The 19,736-nt window shown below is 40.9% G+C and overlaps 2 protein-coding genes across 5 annotated transcripts in view; both read right to left on the bottom strand.

Annotated features, from left to right (window-relative positions):
* aopep (aminopeptidase O (putative)) overlaps positions 1 to 5,577 on the bottom strand; it is a 68,083-nt gene extending 62,506 nt beyond the window's left edge. For both annotated transcript variants that reach the window (XM_034118690.1, XM_034118691.1), the window contains exons 1-5: positions 5,504 to 5,577; positions 2,662 to 3,502; positions 1,906 to 2,075; positions 1,403 to 1,649; positions 377 to 590 (exon numbers count right to left, since the gene is read on the bottom strand). In XM_034118690.1, coding sequence (XP_033974581.1) covers positions 377 to 590; positions 1,403 to 1,649; positions 1,906 to 2,075; positions 2,662 to 3,467 — 1,437 coding nt within the window. In that variant the 5' untranslated portion in view covers positions 3,468 to 3,502; positions 5,504 to 5,577. The remainder of the gene's footprint in view (positions 1 to 376; positions 591 to 1,402; positions 1,650 to 1,905; positions 2,076 to 2,661; positions 3,503 to 5,503) is intronic.
* A 624-nt stretch (positions 5,578 to 6,201) lies between these two features.
* dock8 (dedicator of cytokinesis 8) overlaps positions 6,202 to 19,736 on the bottom strand; it is a 50,642-nt gene continuing 37,107 nt past the window's right edge. For all 3 annotated transcript variants that reach the window (XM_034118687.1, XM_034118688.1, XM_034118689.1), the window contains 13 exons: positions 19,521 to 19,673; positions 17,397 to 17,555; positions 17,212 to 17,312; positions 15,850 to 16,042; positions 15,143 to 15,286; positions 14,621 to 14,752; positions 14,284 to 14,418; positions 13,442 to 13,531; positions 12,674 to 12,910; positions 12,424 to 12,567; positions 11,173 to 11,279; positions 8,903 to 9,073; positions 6,202 to 7,936 (listed from right to left, as the gene is read on the bottom strand). In XM_034118687.1, coding sequence (XP_033974578.1) covers positions 7,885 to 7,936; positions 8,903 to 9,073; positions 11,173 to 11,279; positions 12,424 to 12,567; positions 12,674 to 12,910; positions 13,442 to 13,531; positions 14,284 to 14,418; positions 14,621 to 14,752; positions 15,143 to 15,286; positions 15,850 to 16,042; positions 17,212 to 17,312; positions 17,397 to 17,555; positions 19,521 to 19,673 — 1,818 coding nt within the window. In that variant the 3' untranslated portion in view covers positions 6,202 to 7,884. The remainder of the gene's footprint in view (positions 7,937 to 8,902; positions 9,074 to 11,172; positions 11,280 to 12,423; positions 12,568 to 12,673; positions 12,911 to 13,441; positions 13,532 to 14,283; positions 14,419 to 14,620; positions 14,753 to 15,142; positions 15,287 to 15,849; positions 16,043 to 17,211; positions 17,313 to 17,396; positions 17,556 to 19,520; positions 19,674 to 19,736) is intronic.

Raw genomic sequence — 19,736 nt, 5'->3', positions numbered from 1 at the left:
ACATATGGGAAGAATATACAATAGTTGTGAGTGCATGTATTGGCTGTTGCACATAATGTATTGTCTATTATGATTCCATGTGTTAAAGGTCAGAAGATATCAAAAATATCAAAAATATTTAAAAGAACATGTTTGGTCAAAAATCTAAGAGGCATCATCCACTTAGAACTGACAAACAAGAAAACACTATTGACCTTATATTTATAAAATTGATTCCAGTAGGAGATTCCCATTTAGAGAATGAGGAATGTTTTTAAGTGGTGCTCACAGGAACACAGCGTCGTACAGCAGCAGTTGAAAACCGCTAACATAATGACACAAACATTAACTGACTAACTGTCTCTTCTTATCACATGAAATATAATTAGCTCTCCACCTGGGCCTTCTGCAGCAAGCTGACGGGGCCAAACACACGGTGCGGGATCACCCGCTGGGACCTAGCCGACTCCTCAGTGAATCGGCAAGGGTAGTCGTCATGGGAACAAGAGATGCTGTCATCCACTATGCCTGAATAATCAGTTACAGAGAGTGTCGCATCCTCAAGGGAAGAGTAACAGAGTGCAGAGTCTGAGTGGGTGGTCTGGTCTCCGCTGTAGCAGATTAAACAGGAAATAAAAGTTAAATCCAACGTTATGACTAAAGATTTGATGAATACTCTTATTATAAAAACAAAATACAGTTCTTGAGTTGGTTAACCCAAAATGGCACAGTTTGTCCCGTCTCTCTATACTTAGCATGGAAATATGGAATACATAAGTCACAAGAGGAAACCACAGTGATCCAAGAATATCTAGGTGCCGACATGCAATCTCATTCACTCTGAATCCAATCCATCACTAACTCCATCCTCTGCAACAGAACCCTTCCAAAGGATTTGAGCGACATCCAAGTTTCCTTCCAGCCACTCACTGAAAATAAAGGCCTTCCTTGTAGTGGGAGATTTGTGCTGCCGGCAGCAGGCTACAGCTGGGCTGCTGCTGGAGGGAAACCATGAGGGGAGGAGGAGGAGGAGGAGGAGGAGGATTACTGGAAACCACTGGCAGATCTGCCAACCTGCTGCCCGGTGGAGAGGGAGACCCCAGCCCCACCCTGCCCTGCCCACAGCAAGCCAGCCCTCACTATGCCCCAGCCTGTACTCTACATCCTGTACCTCCATAAATAGTATGTTGGCTTTACTTATTTTGGTCTCCAAAATTAATCTCTGCTGCGCACTGAACACTTTATTGTACTTGTCATAAAAAGCATATTGAGGGGTGAACCCTAACTTCACCTGCACCATTTAAAGTATGGCAAGAGGAAAGTTTTACCATGGAATCTCGAAGGGCCAGACCTGGGTTAATAACAGTCTGAAGAGAAGGAAATATTACAAGAAGAATTGAACACAGGAAAAACAATAAAATACCTGCCAGTCTTGAGTGGAGAGCCCTTTACTACTTCACTGATGGAGCTCCCATGGCCAGACATTTGGTCAGCCTGGACCCTTTCCCCGGGTCTAGCCCCGAGTTTGGCAGTCTTACTACAATCCGTCTTCAGCCCTCTTTCCACTGCTGGGGCAATTTCTGCTGGGACTTGGCGCCAGTGGCCCACTGCCAAGGTGAAGGTGGAGGCGGGCATGGGCATAGTGACATGGTAATTCCAGATTAACAAGCCTGAAGAGAGCAGAAGGGAAAGAGAAAAAGTATAAAAATGTCAATGCTAGGGAAATGGAGGGGATAACGGGCAGAAAGAAAGCATGGAGAAATTAAGGAATTGTTTGGACAGAAGGTGCCATTTTGTTTCACTTCACTATTTAGTCTGACGTTGTTTTCATATAACATATTTTTATTTAGCCCTTACCAATCCAGAGACATTAAAATCAAATCGACCTGATTTCTACAGGTTGTCAAAAAAGTAAAATAAGCTTACTTGTGTCCCCGTCCCCAACAGGTACAGCCTCCTCCTCCCCGCTCATCAGAACCACACACTCACTGGGGGCCCGCACTGTTGCCTGCCATGTTGACATGGCAACAGGCGGTTCCTGGCAGGGGAAGAGGGCTCGGTTGTTGATGGGAGAGCCGGCGGTGTAAACACACACCCTGGAAGGGTAAACAATGGTAAACTGTAAACAACCCTCATTTCAATGCTCAAAGGATACACCAAACACACCAACATACACATAAAGCATCCAGACACAAAAAATGAGATACAATAGCTTGAAGCATGTTTTAGTGAATTAATGAATTAGTATTATTCTATTCTAACATGGGAAGCTCAAAACGTTACACTGTAATTCCAAAAGCATCTGCCACCAGTTATTTAGGAAGAAGTGTTATCATACTACTAAAAAGGCTGGGCTACGTATATGACAATACATATCTTTGAAATTATAAAATGTTTTATATCGTATACATTTCTCTATGTAATTTCTATATTGATGTACTCTAGCCCTAAATGTCTGATTTTCTTCTAAATAATTTAACTTTAAACTATTATGTTCACGTCGCAAATAAGTTGTTAACATTATAAAATACTCAGTTACTTTTATTTGTCACGTATTTAATTCACACAGGAGTCTACAAAAAAGTCTTTACCATAGTTTTTTATAAACTATTTATTTGATTGACCTGAAACGTTCTATATCCTGATATAAATTGATAATGAGATATAACTACGAAAAACAACCTGTTGTCCTGGTCCTTGGTCCACCTCACGGAGCCTCCTGTTGGTCTTGTCTCATAGCAAATCCTGAGAGCACGAGGAAACCCCTGAGCTGAGGCGACCCCCTTCTTCCTCACCTGCAGACTCCATTGGTCTCGATAGAATTGCAGTGAGCTGCCGTCCTGAGCACCAGGCGCCTGGCTGCACAGCGAAAAGAGCTGGTGCTTCTGCCTCCATTGGTCAGAGGGCATAGAGATAAGGTTCTGAATAAAGGCTGTTTGCCGGTTGACTAATCTGACACCTGAGCTCTCAGATGCAAACACAGAGGAGATGTCCACCTCTTCCACCTTTGACACATGGAGGTCACAGCAGTCCATCACTAAGGTGAAATCATCGTCACTGGTTGTTTCCCACAAATGTGAAGACTGAATCATTTCTGTTTCAGGTGGAGTCTGTGCACGTACGCCAGACAGAGCCTGAAATTCAGCTCCATCTCTTTTTCCAGCACCAAGTATCTTCTCCACCTTTGTCATAGCCTTCCCAATTCCTTCTGTACCATCCTCCACTGTTTCCTCATTGTGAGATCTGCACACATATACATCGTGACTCCTTCCAGCTTCTATAATGCAAGATCCAGGTCCAATGCCATCCTCAGTCTTAGACCCCGATCCAGAGGAAGGCTCCAAGAACAGAACGACACTACCACTGATGACCTTCCTGTCAAAATGAAGCATCAGGTCCAGCACATAATGCCTGACAAGTATGTGGTTAGTATTGGCTCGGAGTGGAAGGTCATCCGTGTCGGGGTTTAGGTTCTTGTCTGGCTGCATGTCTCACAAATGGTGTCAAAGCTGGGCTGCCAGATCTAAGATGCAAAAATAAAGTTTTATTTATTTCAGTTTTTGTTTCCAAGTTCCAAACTTTTGAATTGATCTTAGGTTAAATGACAGTGTGTGTGTTTATGGAATTTTCGAACAAACCATTAGTTGATGTATACTATAGCTTCCCGTGGTCTGTGTTTACTTAAAGGGGACCTATCATGCAAAATGCACTTTTGTACGTCTTTTATACATGAATATGTGTCCCCGGTGTTCCAGGGAACTCACCAAGTGTCAGAAAACACAACCCTCTCTATTTTCCTCCATACCCAAATCTCTAAAAAAGGGGCTGCAACGGATCTGATAAAAACTGATCCAGATTTGAACACTGTCCTGACGTCAGGACGGTGGCGCTACGGCTATTGGGCCAACTGTCCACCTATCAGGGGAATGTGGGGTTGGGCCACGGCCGGCCATTGCCGCTCGAAAGCTCGGAGACGCTGTAGTACATATGCCAGGCCTGTAAGTGGCGCTGTAGTCTGCCACAAAAGCAGCGAAGAAGACTTCCCGCCCATAGTTAACATGGTTACCCTTCTGTTTATTCTCCGCTGTGGCTTTTTTTCTCCCTCCCCGAGGCAAGCGTTTGCTCCCGCTGCAAACGCTTGCGGGGAGGCAAGCACTGTAATTCTCTCCGGTTAGTCCACCAGCAGATGACAAACACCCACCTCTCCGCCTCTTCCAAGGAACGAGGGGACCGTGCGGCAGAGTTTCAGTTTCAGTTACTTTCGCCGGTCAAGATGTCCGTTAAAGTTTAAATCTTCCGGACAAAATTAGAAAAGTGCCGGTCAAAGGTCTTCTTTGTTATTTATTGAGCTTTAAAACAAATGAATAACGACTCTATATAATAAAACACGGAGGACGGAGATCTCTTTTTCTCCCCCTCTTCTGACAGCCCAGCAGCTGATCAGAGCACAGCTCACCTCTCCTGCAGGGGGGCGTGGTCAGCAGAATCAGACCCGTAGACAGCAAACAGCACATAGAGCGAAATGAGGCATGGCTAAAATGCATGATCTGTTTGGTATTTTGAAAACAGAAACGTATAAATATACCTTATATAGGTATGGCCCTACAATATATCATTTAAATATAGCATGATAGGTCCACTTTAAGTTTGTCAATTAAGTGTTCTGCCAGGTTACAGTGGTAAGCCAAATATGTCAGTGTATGTATGCTCAAATCAAACTTAAATGCCAAACTCCATTTCACACATTCCACAAATGATGCCAAACAGGAAAATAGTTTTAGATTCCTGTTTTGATCTGTGTTAATTATGCAGTATAAGTAAAACACCTTAGCCCAGCACCAGGAACAGCAGCCTACATTTAAGCTATCCAGCTGAATATAAGAGTTGTTGCTGTCATAATACTTCCATTTAGCCTGCTTGGGGCAAGAAGCAGGCTTGGCAAGACAGAGGTGCAATTACCATTTGCAGCAGGAAATCCCCAGAGGTTATTCAGTGCAGGAGTAGATTTATAAAATTATGAGCAAACACACACAAAAAGGGAGGTTGGCTAAAAACATCTGCCTTAAATGACAAAGAAACGGTAGTAGTAGTGGAGTAAAGAAAGATAGATATAGGTTATTGCCTGCATGCATCTTTTTTTTAATTGCAGCGAAACCTGGAATCATTCAACTTGTCTGTGGAGGTTCAGTGGTCTTGTCAGTCACAAGCATACTGTAAGTAGTCACATACATGTGTGTGAGAGGAGGAACTGACAGTGCAGTAACACGTTGTGAATCGTAAAAAACGACAAAGAGAAATCGAGTTTTCAGGAATGAATGTTTGAGTTTCGAATTTAAGTTGGCCTGAAGATGACTGAAAGTATGACACGCGAGAGTTTGGGCTAACTTTGTATTACAAGTGTGGTTCCTGTAACTCAAACTCAACGTCCTAAACTACAACGGGAGCGCCGTCATTAATCAGCAACATCATGGCAGCTATCGGAGATTCAAAGAAAATGTATTAAAAAAAGAAACTGTTGACATACCGATGATCATCACGAGTACTCGCTTGTTGTGAATGAAATGTACAACAAACCTGTGTCCGTCATGTCAACGTCGCTCAGTGATTGCGTCATACTGACGCGACTGCAAAACGATTGTAGTTTTTCCCACAGATTCTTCCCGCCTTTTAAACTGTCGTTTAGTTTGTCCAATATTTCTGCTTCAATAGATATATTTATATATATATATATATTATTATTTTTAACCATAGATACATGTTATGTCAGTAAAAACAGAAATACATTTTCTGAATGTAATCATCATTAAAAACCATCATAAATGTAGTAGAAATATTTCAGAAAACTGATAGGAGAGACTGAATAATATGGCTCATTGGTGGTCAACTTTGTTAGAAAAAGTGGTGGGGAAATGTCTCCACTTGAGTAACATTTTGAATGCAGGAAAACAATGTAGGCTACTTTTACTCCAGTATCGATAGGCTACTTCTCCCACCTCTGCTTTTTGGTGTGAGATTATTTTCACTGGAGTCTTGAACCCTTAAATGTTTTGTGTTCCTGTTTACACTATGTAACGCACTCTGCAACACCTTTTTGAAAGATGCTTTATACAAATATTTTATTATTATTACCGCAATAACAAACCTTCATAGAAAGGCCATTTCAATTGAACCTAATTAACCCAGTTTTAAAATGTGTCACTAAACACAGTGATGACAAATATGTGCATATATTAGGTTTTATTCAGGTGCTTCAACACATGACACATACAAAAAAACATATTTATTGAAACAAAACAGGTATGATGTAAAGATAAAGAAACATAAATGCAGTCTCCAGTGGTTCAATGCCTACAAAACAGATCTTATCACTACACATTTTAGCAATGTATTGCACATTTCAAAAATAGGTATACATTTGAATTAATAATCACAATAAATACATACCCTGTATGACTTTTATTATCTTATTTAGTCTTTCAACATTCTACAGTTACAAAATAAGAGATGTACCTAGAAACAGAGCATAAAGGCTTTCAAATGTTTTTTTAATAATGTGTTAAAAGAAAGTACATGGACATTACTAAAATGCGTGATCAGGTACAAAATAATGACAATGACATGAGTTGTTTCATGAATGTCAAATAAAATAAAATTGCCAATACTGCAAAGATGTACATTTCTCCTCTGGGATGTTTTCAGACGAATGGAGTAAACATAATTCACATTGCAAAGCACAGTTGTGTGGAGTGACAAAATGTTAAGTTATGTTCTAGTTAATTATCTCAGTTCCTAAGTAAATAAGGAAGGAATTACATTTGGCACTGTGTCTATCGTATGAAGTGGACTATTTACAAACAGGTACTGAAGCTAATAGAATTATACACTGAGATTGTTACAGCTTAGTCACTGAATCCATTATTGCTGTTATTTATCTAAAAATACATTTCCATAAAATTATAAAGCAAAATAGTTTTTTCATACTTTGTAAACATCTTAACTTTTTGTCGTAATACCTCTACTATACAAAATGTGGATTTAAAGAAAAGCCCTGTGTAATATAGAGTCTCAGATTTGTCTATCTGTGTCCTCTGTAATTACATCAGATAACTCTCAATAAGTTAAACTCTTCCATTAGCTACATGGCCAGGTACTGTATTTATTACAATAAACAGCTTCAACAGCTAACACTGGAAAGTGTGTCTATATATCCAGTGCACAAATCCATCCTTACTCTTGCTGCTCTCACTTTCAAATGTCATGCCTAGACACCCCCAGAGTGGAATTTCAGAGGCCCTTTAGCACACAACAGAATCATTTAGCATTATTATGTACAACGGGACTTCAGTATGACATTAACAACTTTCTGCTCCATACATTATCTAAAAAAACAGACACTCATTCACACATTTACATACATGTACACACAGGAGACAAGCATTATAAGCACACACACAGGCCCTGGGCCAGCAAGGACATCAGAGAGGATCCAACCCATAGGAAATGTTTGCAGCATTATTAGGACTTGCATCATATAAAAAATAAATCAACAGAGCCAAAGCATCTGAAGATTTTACAGTGAAATGCTCAATAAGCTACACTTTGCATGAGTTTCCAACCTCTTTATGTTTATGTGCTCACTCTCCATTTTGCCTCCTGTAACAAGCAACAACAAAATCTTGGACGTGCAGCAGACGTTAATAAACACTGCCGAACTGTTGAGAAACTAAGAGTCCTCTATTGTGGAGAGAAAGCACTGCTCCAGAGCAGAGGAGTGAGAGGGTACCACCAGCAGCTCCTTTCCTCATTTTCCTCCTCTTTCATCTTATCTTCTCTTTTCCTGTCACGGTTGTTTGACAGTCTCCCCTTCCTCTCCATAGCGCTCACTCTTAGAAAAGCCATGGCATCTCAGGAGTTTTCCTCCTGAGTTCTGCGGAAACTTAGACGTTTGAAGGAATCCCTGTGAGATGGAGGGGATAAGTGGATGAGGGATGCAGGGAAAAGACAAAAACACAAGATAAGGATGATTATATGAGGAAGATGAGTAGAATTGGTCGGTAACAATAACACATGGCTTTCAAAAGTGTGAGATTTGTTCTTACTAATCTCACTATTAGCTTATGCCTTCACCAAGTCCAAGATGTTAGACATGGGGATATACGAGAGGATTCTGGGTAAGATATTAAGGTTATGCCTGATCTGCAATCATTCATCCCACCAGTAAACATGTTGAAATACTTGGGAAAGATACGTAGATACTGCTCCCGTAGGCATCTGCCTTACTGTAAGTACATGTACGTTACTTTGGATGGAAGCATCTTCTAAATAACATTTGATGTCATTTTGTATTATTATAACATGGCTGATAAATCAACAGTCTATTGTATTGGCCGATAAGAATCTCTTGCAGATTCATCTGTGTATAATATGTGTTGATAAACTATATTTTATTTACAAATATCATCCCTCATTACAGTATATTCTAGAAACAACAATAAACTGATTATTGGAGGCTCTATTCTTCCAGAGGCTGAGTTATCGATGTACAAATCTAAATTTGCGGGATAAGTATCCTTTGAGGTACACACTTATTCCTCAGCATGGACATGCATTGCTATAAAATGTATCAAGATTACCATGATTGATCATAAAAGCACTTAGTGTGCGATCAGTCTTTGCTTACACATGGATGCCCAGTGGCCATGGCCTTGGTTCAACACTCAATCTGTTTACAGTGGCTCCGGTTTAGCCATCAATATTTGTAGAGGCAGTGTGAATGGATCTCTGCTCAATTCCATTTGTATTCACTTTCCTTTGTGTTCAGCTATTTTAGAGTAATGACAAGATCAATGACATGTGTTCTTTTTTCTCACTGCCGTCTCTTGTCAAAACAGTATTGGCTGTTTGACCTGGAGGCTCTGTTTACCTGTTCTCCAGCCGAGGCCTGATGATGGGTTTATAGAGCTCAGGAATCTTCCTCTCCAGCATCGGCCTCAGATTCTCTCTCAGGCGGTTGTAGTTCTTTTTCAGCTCCTGCTGGTACTCTTTCTGGTCAAACGTGATCAGGTGCTTGTTCTTCTCAACGGCCTCACCACACCTACAGGACAAAGAACAAGGTGGAATCTGTTTTAAAATGCATTTTTCAGTTTCTACAGTGCATGAGAGAAAAAGGGAAAAAGGGAAAAAATAGCTTAACTTCAGGACCTTTTTAATGCAATAACCTCAAACTTAATAACAGCTTCAACAATGACGATATGCAAGACAATCTTGCCATAATTCCCTCTCTGTCCTCAAGCCTCTAGAAAAGCACTGCACCGTTTCATTCTAATAACATCCTGCAACTACTTGGAATACATTAGACTCCTTTGGTTGCCAGAACTCTAAAATGTGAGTTAACAATGTACTTGTCTGTTACAGTAAGCAACTGCAATATCAGATATTTTCAAGTCCTTTGGCTAGAATGTGAGCTAAACTCTAAATGACCCATAAGGCTGTTTCAAAACACAGTAAAAATGCTCAGCAGAGGTAAATCTCCAAATCAAAAGGACAAATGTCTAAACAAATAAAAGTCCTTTTGTCAAACGGAAGCTCTGAGCTGAACTAAGAACAGAGGACAGATAGTGTGTCCCCCCCATAGTCCTCTATCATAACATGTGTAATAGCAACATACAAAATAATCTGCAAGAATAATTGCTAACACATGTCTGAGTGTATTCCTTAGCTTTTAAAGCACATAATATGAAAAATAAATCTTGTAACAATATATGGAAAATAAGCAGAGCAATGAGCATTAAGGATAGTTCACAATACTAAAGGATTGTCCAAGCCCAGCTTCTACTGATACTGCATGCAGCTCTCCATCTGTATGCTTGGTTTGCAATTAAAAAAACTAGTTCTCTGGACGTATCTTTAATATTCATATTTATGAATTGACTAAAAACCAGTGTTGTAAAAATATGCATGGCTATTTTACCATTACTTTACTCTTGTGATATACAGTATCTGTAACTATATCATGCAGACCTACCCTGAACCTTACGTCTGTTAACAGTAATGATTAAGCCGGTAAAATGCAGTGTTCCCAGTAATGAGTTGCAAAGCAGATGATGTGTTTGAGTGGGGGTTTGACTTCTTAGGGAGGCATACTATTTTTGAGGGAATTCATTCTAGGTAAAAAGATGACAATGGTAAAAAAAAATGTAAAAGTGTTTTCTTGACTGGATTTGATCAAAGCACAACTGTCAAGAAGATTGGCATACGAATGGTCCAGTTCCAGCTTGCCTGGATTTAGGCTAGAAAAATAAACCCTTGTGAAATTACAGCAAATATTTGCCAACCTGCTTGTAGCAATCAAGGCAGCTGGAATGTGACATGAGGGCTAGAAAATGAAAAACACCTCTCGGAGGCAAACTGCAAACGCCCAGGAGATGAAAGCACACACATACAAACACACATACAAACACACACACGTCTGCGCAAAAGACCCCAGTCTCCTGCACAAAATCAGCATATCATCAGACACATTGCTGTGACGAGGGTGGTTTTAATATGTTGTGAATATTACAAATGTAATTAAACTCTTAGGAACAATAAACCTTTGCAACTCAAGAAGAAAAAGTGCTCAGTGATGTGAGGAAAAATATCTTCCACTGTCAAATGAAAATAATCTCCTGTCGCTATGAGTTTCATTATTTCACACCCTCTTACTGGACCTATTTTTTTTTTTTTTTTTTACCATCATCTGGTGTGCACTGTAGTGCCGATTATCACTTCCATCTCTGATCGCATCTTGACTGACACCCTGTTTAAACGGGATATCTGTCTCCATCAGTCACAGTTGTCTACAGCTCTCTTTTATCTTCCGTCCCTGACACCATAATGATGAAAACATGGAGCATCCTGGAGAAGATTTTCAGTCCTTCAAGTCAAGTTTCGGAATTTCTACTCTGATATATCTTTGAAGTATTTATCCGTCTTTCCACCTACTGAGCCTTTGCCAACCACTGGTAGCAATAAAGGGAAGCAGAAATTCTAAATTGAAGTAAAACAGTTGGTAAACTCCTTTAGGTTTGTTTAATTAGCTTACCATGAACGTTCTTGTTTTTGAGTTGTTGTGTGGTGTTTTCCTCGTTTTTGCATGATTTTGGTTCAGTGTGTAGTCACTTGGTGGTGTTTTTTTTTATCATCGTATCTTACCTCATTATAAACTCTTTGAAACACAATCGCAGTTTATTGTGGTGACGGAAGAGCTTCGGGTCCGCTGGGATCTCATTCAGGAAGACCTGGGCTACCTCCAACGGGCCCTACAAAGGGGGAGGGGGGGGGGCGGAGAGAGGAGGAAAGGGACAACAACAAAGGGACAGGGTTAGAAAGACAAAGAAAGAGAAAGCAAAAACAGAAGGGAGGAAGGAAGGAAAGAGAGGAGGTAAGGGAGGAAACGTTTGAGAGCGTATGAACAAAAGGAGGGATGAGTGCTCCTCTTTCAGACAGGGGGAAATGACTGACCCAAACTGAATGCCTAATGCATGACCGAGAGGCTAAACTAGAACATGAGGAAGACATCAGATGGTAAAATGAGCCATGATTAGCCTCCTGCATGGCTAATGTCCCCACTATCCCTGCATACACCCACCATTTGGCTCCCATTTGCCCAGTATGAGATCTTGTTATCCTAACTTATATTCATCATGAAACCACAGCACGCTTGCAACAGTGCCTGCATCAGGCGCAGTTAAACAGCTCTGATTAGCATCATAAACGCACAGAGACTGGGCCTCACTCTCATGTCTGAGCTGCGGACTCGCACACAGAAACACGGCCTCCTGTGCTGATTACAGTCAAGAGTTATATGTTTACGGAGCTGCTGAGCATTAGCGTTATGTATACAACCATCAGGTTGGAGCGAGGGACCTGTCAGATTACACACTGGAAGATAAAGCATAGGGGGAGGCCGTGGAGACGCTGTATCTAGCTTCATCATTACTCTAACATTCACCAGGCTGGCAGGACCTGGAAGCAATCAGATCAAAGAGACCTCCGGTTCAGCATGGCGTGCAGTGGGGACATGAAAGCAAAAAAGGGCCATGAATTGACGTTTTAACTAAATCAGGGGAAAAGGATTAGGGTGTGTGGCGGGTGTGAAGGCTTTGATGTGTGATCACTGTCATGTCTGCCACCTGCACAGTGTGACTACAATGGAAACTGTAAATGTGATAAGATAAATAGGGTTAAATTATTCTGGTTTATTTTCCCCCCTGCACATTAGGTGGGAACACTCAGGGGACAAAAGGGCTATGTATGATACAAAGAGCAATCGTAGTTTTTTGGGAGAACAGCTGTCATTTGGTTGAGCATTAATTAAGTGCTAATTTCAGCTCCAATAAGAACAGACATACGGTAGCGTAAAAAACGAGCAGTGCCTTCATTCAACATGTGCAATGCTCATACCTGGTTAACAGTTGCTCCCACAGAGCCTTGTAGCAGCATCTGTAACATCTTAGCATCAGGCTGTTCTCTATGTGTGGCAACTGCTAGCTCTCTTGTCTTCTTCTGCATGTCTTCTATGGCCACCTCAATAGGAGTCAGATCGAACTGGAAACAAGAGAGAGGTAATTTTGTACAAATGTATCGCTGCAAATGCCACAATGTGTTCAATTGTGCTATGTTCCATTTTGTACACCAGGAATCTGACCCTTACCTCCTCTTTCTGGATGACGTTGATGCGAGTCTTGACGTAGGGGAAGGCATGCATGGTGGTGAGGATGGTCTTTCTCTTGTACTGCTCGTTGAGTTCCCCCCGCGGCCGTCCGCTCTTGGTGAAGGGAGTGGTGTACATGAAACGCCGCAGGTTGAAGTTCTTCTCAAAGTTTGTCAGCCGGTCTTTCATCTCATAGTCATCGAAGTAGGGCTCCACATAGGTGATCTGGATATATGCCTGGAGAGGAGTGGCGTTTAATTGTTTACTGGCAGCTTTTCAATATGTGCATCTAAGCAGAAAAAGGGATATATGTCTTGCACAAAGTGATTTATATATTTTTTTATGTGTTTTCCGCATTTTTTTTAAATGTGTTTTCCGCATAAATCTTAATTTGTATGTTATACAGTATATACTCTTTATGATGTCTACTTTAGGAAAAAAAGCTGTGTAACGTATAACATTACATGTTTGACATTATTTGATTTTTTCTTTTATTATTTAAGCTCTGACTTTACATATTATTTAAAAATTAGATAATACCATTGCCATTTATAATATCATACTTTGCATCATACTTACTACTTAATGTATTCAAACAAAACTAACAAAAATGTCCTAGTTACTTCATCATAAAATGTTATTAGTAATATAACCTTTTTAGCATTTGGTCATGCAAAGGTTAAACCTAACCAGCGAGAACATTAATAGTTTTTTACTACACTACAGTCTTGTAACAGCAACCAGTCGTGTGACTTTACGATCGCCTACCTTGTTGGGGTTGAGTTGTTTTCTGTCCACTGGTATAGAGTCCTTGATCATCGTAAATGCGTCTTCCCCAAAACACTGACTGTAAAAATTCTAAGAGTGGGGGAAATTGTGTAGTTAGTGAAGAGTATTCTTCATAATATATGAAGCTATTAATGCAAATATCATGCAGATTTCACTGCCATTCAAGACTCTTTGTTAGGAATACATTGTGAGAAGAAAACTTAAAAGCCTGAAATCTCTTGAAAGTCCTTAAGATACTGATTAATTTACATTGATTCAATAGTGACGCAGATACTGTATTTCTCTTCGTGACATTATTTCTCTTTTTAGGCATTTAAATGAATGCCAAGTTTTCCAAGCTCTCTAAAAATCAAATGGATGATTGTGAGTCTTGCCTTCAGTCATTTCATTCAACTTAAAGTCACTCAGTCATTATTGGATTCCATCAGTCAAGCCAGACACTATCTTCCCTTTTACCACCTCAATCACACAGTATTTCACAACATGCATATCAGAGTGCACACACACACACACACACACACACACACACACACACACACACACACACACACACACACACACACACACACACACACACACACACACACACACACACACACACACACACACACACACACACACACACACACACACACACACCACACACACACACACACACACACACACAACACACACACACACACACACACACACACACACACACACACACACACACACACACACACACACACACACACACACACACACACACACACACACACACACACACACACACACACACACACACACACACACACACACACACACACACACACACACACCTCCAGCCTGTGTGATATCTCAGGCAGATGTGTGATCCCAGGCTCCTTGTAAATGAATTCCCTTTCGTCCAGGTCGCCGAACTTGGCCCCATAAAATCCTACCCGGAAATATGTTCCAAACATCCTCTTATGGCCCTGGAGGGAAACAAACAGGACGTTTAATATGTCTCTCTAATCAGTATGACAGAAGTAACATATTATTTATCATTATGTTAATAGTTAATTTTTCTATGTTATGCAAAGTCTTCTAAGGTACATTAAGATAACCAAATTACTTACTTACTTTAACCTTTATTAAATACATGAGGCAGCAAATACAGGGCCACACAGTAATTACCTTCGTTATGATTTTATCAAAGGCTTTCTGCAGTTTGTCATGAGTGGATGCCAGTTTTCTGAAATCTCTGTGAGCCTCTAGGATTGGAAAGATGATCTTGTAGACCTCATTTACTGCCTCAAAGAGCCCCCCCTGATGAGACAGCCATCACCGATGTTAGCATTACAACATACAATATAAAGAGAGGAAACATTTGCAGGTAACACTAAAAACAAAACATTAACTATAAACCTCGCATTAACTATCAATAATAATAGAGATCTTAGTAAAAAACGTAATAGTAAATACATAAATGTTGTTCCCCTTATCCACTAGGACCAGTTTTCCAGTTTACACCTTACTCAAAACTTAATAAGTATAAGTATGTAGTAGGGTAATAACAGTATGAAGGTATCACATTTACTGGTATTCCTTATTTTAATTTATATATGAAACCATAATTTACAGTTTAAAATGTAATTCCATTACAATCCTAGTTTGTATTATCTTTTCAAGAAAGAACAGCAGGTTTCATTGTCTCACATTGCTGAAGAGCTCAGCAGCCTGCTCGAGCAGTCCCACCAGGCCGCTCTCAGTGAAGTAGCGTCCTGAACACACCCCGTCCTCGTCTGGGGACAGGATGTCATCCGACACCGCTGACTCCTCCAGCACGTTAGGGGAGATGTTCTGGGGAGAAAATCAGTCAGCTAATCAATCAATTAGCCCTCTTAATCAAATAATCAATCACATGGCTGACTTTAAAAAGGAGATGTCCTACAGTGGGAAACGGAACTAATTTGATGAGCATCCAATCAATGCCCTGCTGACTGCTGCAGGTTAGAGTGTCCTGTACATGAGCGCAACAGAGGTCGTGTGTGACAAAGCTCATCGATACCTCCAGCATCACAGTTACTGCGGTTTGTTTTCAGTTCAGAGGAACAGGCTGTTCACATGTTCTCAAAGGAGCACATTTGTGTTTTTCTCCCCTCCAACTTCAAAGGCATTGTGTTAAGCAGTGCTACCAGGCGACCATATTCATATGTTGACGATATGAGTGTACAGCTCCCCCCTCTGGACACTAACCGACAAATTTGGAACAAATCCGTGGGGACTTGTGTGTGTTTTGCAGGGGAGGGTTTGCCTCTGTACAACCAAAGAGTCACAAACAACAAATGCAAATGCTTATTTTTTGTGGCAGTAACTTTTCTTTTTAGTTTTTAGCTAGTTTGGTGTGTATTTGGGTTATCTACCTGAAAAGTGACGCTGCCAACAGGCAGGTACTTGTGATCTTCCAGCATGCTGAGATACTCGGCCACCAGTGCAGCAGCGTGTACCAGACACATAGCCGACTCAGTGTAACACTTCCTGTTGTTGTGTTTCTCTGCCATGTTTTGCAGCCAGGTCAGACGGAGGTCAGGAGACGTTTGGTAGCCCTTTGCTATCCTGAAGAGGGGAGGAGAAGGGGGGCATTGTGGTTATTTTTCCAATTTTCTTGTATTATTTAACCAGGTACAAGCTAACATCTATTTTTCAAAACAGACTGCCAAAAGGTCAGCAAATACATTGTCAATAAATACAACATGAACAGGAGACTATGAATCTGGACAAATCAACAAAAACAACAACCACCAAACTAAATTAGGAATGCTGCAATCAGGATGCACTTTCTGACAATGTTTATGTTGACAAATAATCAGAACTACAAAAAAGCATATATATTTTTAAATATAACCCGTTAAGTTGTATGCTTTTTTTAAGCCCATCTTAGCATTATAACTGACTTTATGTTGCACACTTGTGTCACTTGAACCTTGCTCAATTGTACAGTATAGGATTAAATGTATGTCTTTATATAGAGACAAAACATTTGAAGAAACAAAATGTGTGTCTGTGAGTGTGTGGTGGCCATGGAAGTATTTGGGTTGTTCAGAGATTTTACGGCCAACCAAAAACATGGAAGATGTTTTCCTGTTCATGTAATGCATGAATAATCATTAGCCTAACAGCAAGGGAATACATCTGAAACGCTTTGAATGAATTTATTTATAAAGCAGGTGAGTCACTATACTATACAAATGAGTTCAAGCATCTGGAGACCAAATGTTGTGTGCATCAATGACCTGTGTGTTTGGGGTAAACGTTGGGGTGAGCCTAGGTAAGTGTGTAAAACTAACGGGTCGTTCTGTGCAGCCGTCAAACACTCACCATGTGACTGAGACCAAAACCCAAACAGAAAGGTGAATGATAAATGACACATGTAAGTGACATTAGGGCATGTTGAGGTAAAGTGCCTAAATCAACACACAGCACATGTACAGTACTCCCTTTGTCCCTTCGTGTTCTCACACACACACGCTCATACACACACACTGTTTGCATTTGCATATACACAAAGCCAGATCAGGATACTAAACTACTACCACATGGTTACCATAGTGAGGGCAGCAAATAGAGGCAAAACAGCGCAGACCACAGAGAAATGGGAACCAGCAGTACAACATAACAAGAAGCCACAGGGTGATGAGAGAAGAGAGGGGAGAGACACTGAAAACAGAGCGACAAGGAGACAGCCTATCACAGAGGATGACAATGATGATGGTCGTGTTTCTCACCTATACATGAGGTCCATGAGCATCTCAGGATCTTCCTGGAACTCCCTCATCTTCACCGTGTCTGACAAAATACTGTTGAGGTTTCTTAGAAGCTCATCCACCTGAAAACGGACAAACACAACAGGCAGGCATGAGGCTATGATCCAATCAATATCAGCAATGTAATAATGTAGAATGTTATATACCTGTGAGGGCAGCTGAGTGCTCTGCATCTCAGTGTCCTCCTCTGCGTAGGCCAGGATGGTGCGCAGTGAGCTCCGTAAGTATTCCTCTTGGAAGTCTGAGGACTTGCCCACCAGTGAGGCCAGAGACATGGTGACCTGCATCTTCACTCTTGAGAAGTTCTATCGAAGACAGAGGGGACGGCAGTGAGGGTCAGTGTTGAACATTTTGCAATGTTTATTGTACACTTACAAAGTGCAATGTGAAACTGAGGTTTTCCACAGACTGAAAAAATAAAATCGAAACTTTGTTCCTTTTGATGCCAGGTAGCTATGGGTAAATACACTGAGAAATGCAGCTTGCAAGAATGCTAACATGTTCCTCTGGCTGACTATATTTTGCCTATACAATTGCATAGTAATAACAAAACTTCCAATGATGGCCGGGGCATGATTTTTTATCAAGAGTTTGCGTTAGTTAGAAATGTCAATGCTATAAATCATGCAATTTCCTTTTTATCTTATTACCACTATAACACTGGTGTAAGCAGCAGATCATAAATATATACATATATTATACATACAGCTATTATTAAGGTGCATTTCTTTGAGATATCCCGCTCATTACAAGCAGTATTACATTCGTGAACAGTTTTGTTGTCCTCTCTCCTCAATTTTTGTCCCCATGCCCCTCCCTTTCCCTGTCTCTCCATCCTTCACACTACCTGTCCAAGATAACAGGCCTGACAAACAGCCCTCTATCCTCTGCAGCGAGGACTGTGTGCATGTGTGAGAGTGAGTGTGCTCCTGTGTGTGTGACGTCCCATTTATCTCCAGCATGACCAGCTAAGCGGGAAATGATCTCCCATTAGCAGACACATAATCACCCATGGATCATCTCTACGGCCCCATTCTGTTCAACTGAGCATGGAGCCAGAGCCTAACCACCCATCACTGCCCTCTATCTCAGTGTGTGTATGTGTGTGTGTATGTGCGTGTGTGTATGCACTCAAAAGTACCCTAAATTATAGCTTAAGTCAACACACAACCCTCTGTCTTTCTCTCTCCTTTTCTTTCTTATATGCCCCTTTTCCTTCAGTATTCTTTCCAATCGTTCCATAACAGGACAGGGTTTAACCACAGGTATCTGCTTTATGTAATTTGTTCCATTTCTCAGTAAAAGACCATCTTCTATTTTGTCTTTTTATTACCACAATCACCAGTTAAAGTAAAAGATGGACAGAGAAGAAAAGTATGTTTGACAGATGGAGAGCCGGACGAGGGCGGATGAAGGGATGAAAAAATAATCAAAGGAAGAGATGGAGAGGAAGTTGTGTGTAAATGAGTCATATGGCTGCTACACTAATTCAGATCACAGCTCCTTCTGTATACACCATGTCAACAAACATATGGTTGGACATGCAAATGGAAAATACTCCCTTTAAACTGTAGATACCTTTGTGTGTTTTTGTGAGTGTGTGTGTCTACAGGCTCGTGTCTGACTTTCATTAAAGTGTACACACTGTAAACACAGGAAATATTGACTGCTACAGCAGTTATCGAACCAACAGAGAAAATGAAAGAAGATACTCTATCCTAAACCTTGCTTCCTTCAAATATGTCTCTTTTTTTAATTTCCCTCCATCACTTCTTCACCTCTGGCAACACACTCCTCTATCTCTATCGTGATTTGCTCCTGCCCTCGAGGCACATTTCACACTTACAATATGTACTGAAACACACACACGCAGACACGCACAGAGGTCTGGATGTCATTAGTTAAAGAGGGGTAGGAACATGGGGGAGGCAGACAGTGACATATCTCTCTGCTCTCTACTCAGAGGCAAATCCTTCAGCAGAAACTTTCTGCAGCACGCTCAAAATAGGCATGGAGAAGACATTAAAGCTGCACACGACAGTCAAAGTGGAGAAGAAAGGCTAAGATGTGTTTGACTTGGTGTTCACGACAACATTTACCATACTCTCATGTACACTTAAATTTAATTTGATCCGACATTAATGCAATATCTTATGTTGAATAAGGTTTAATCTGACAGAAAGGTAACAAATACCTGACAGTAACTTGTGTTTGTGTGTGTGTGGGGGGGGGGGGTATGTGTATACAGAATCATGTCACCGTATCCTTACACTGGCATTGCTGTAGCTGTATCTCATGATGAGGTAGAGGGTGGCACAGGCCTGGCTCCTGTTCTCATCCAGAGGACTGCTGCAGTACTGAAGCACCTTCTGGCACAGGTCTGCACACTGCTCTGCCTCCTCCTCAAACAACAGGTCCCCAAACTAAACACACAAACAAAACAAATTAAAGCAGGTATACACAAACAAACAAGCAGGCATATATAA

The sequence above is a fragment of the Trematomus bernacchii genome, unplaced genomic scaffold (genome assembly GCF_902827165.1).
Source record: "Trematomus bernacchii unplaced genomic scaffold, fTreBer1.1, whole genome shotgun sequence".
NCBI lineage: Eukaryota > Metazoa > Chordata > Actinopteri > Perciformes > Nototheniidae > Trematomus > Trematomus bernacchii.
This window is presented reverse-complemented; position numbering and strand designations above follow the sequence as displayed.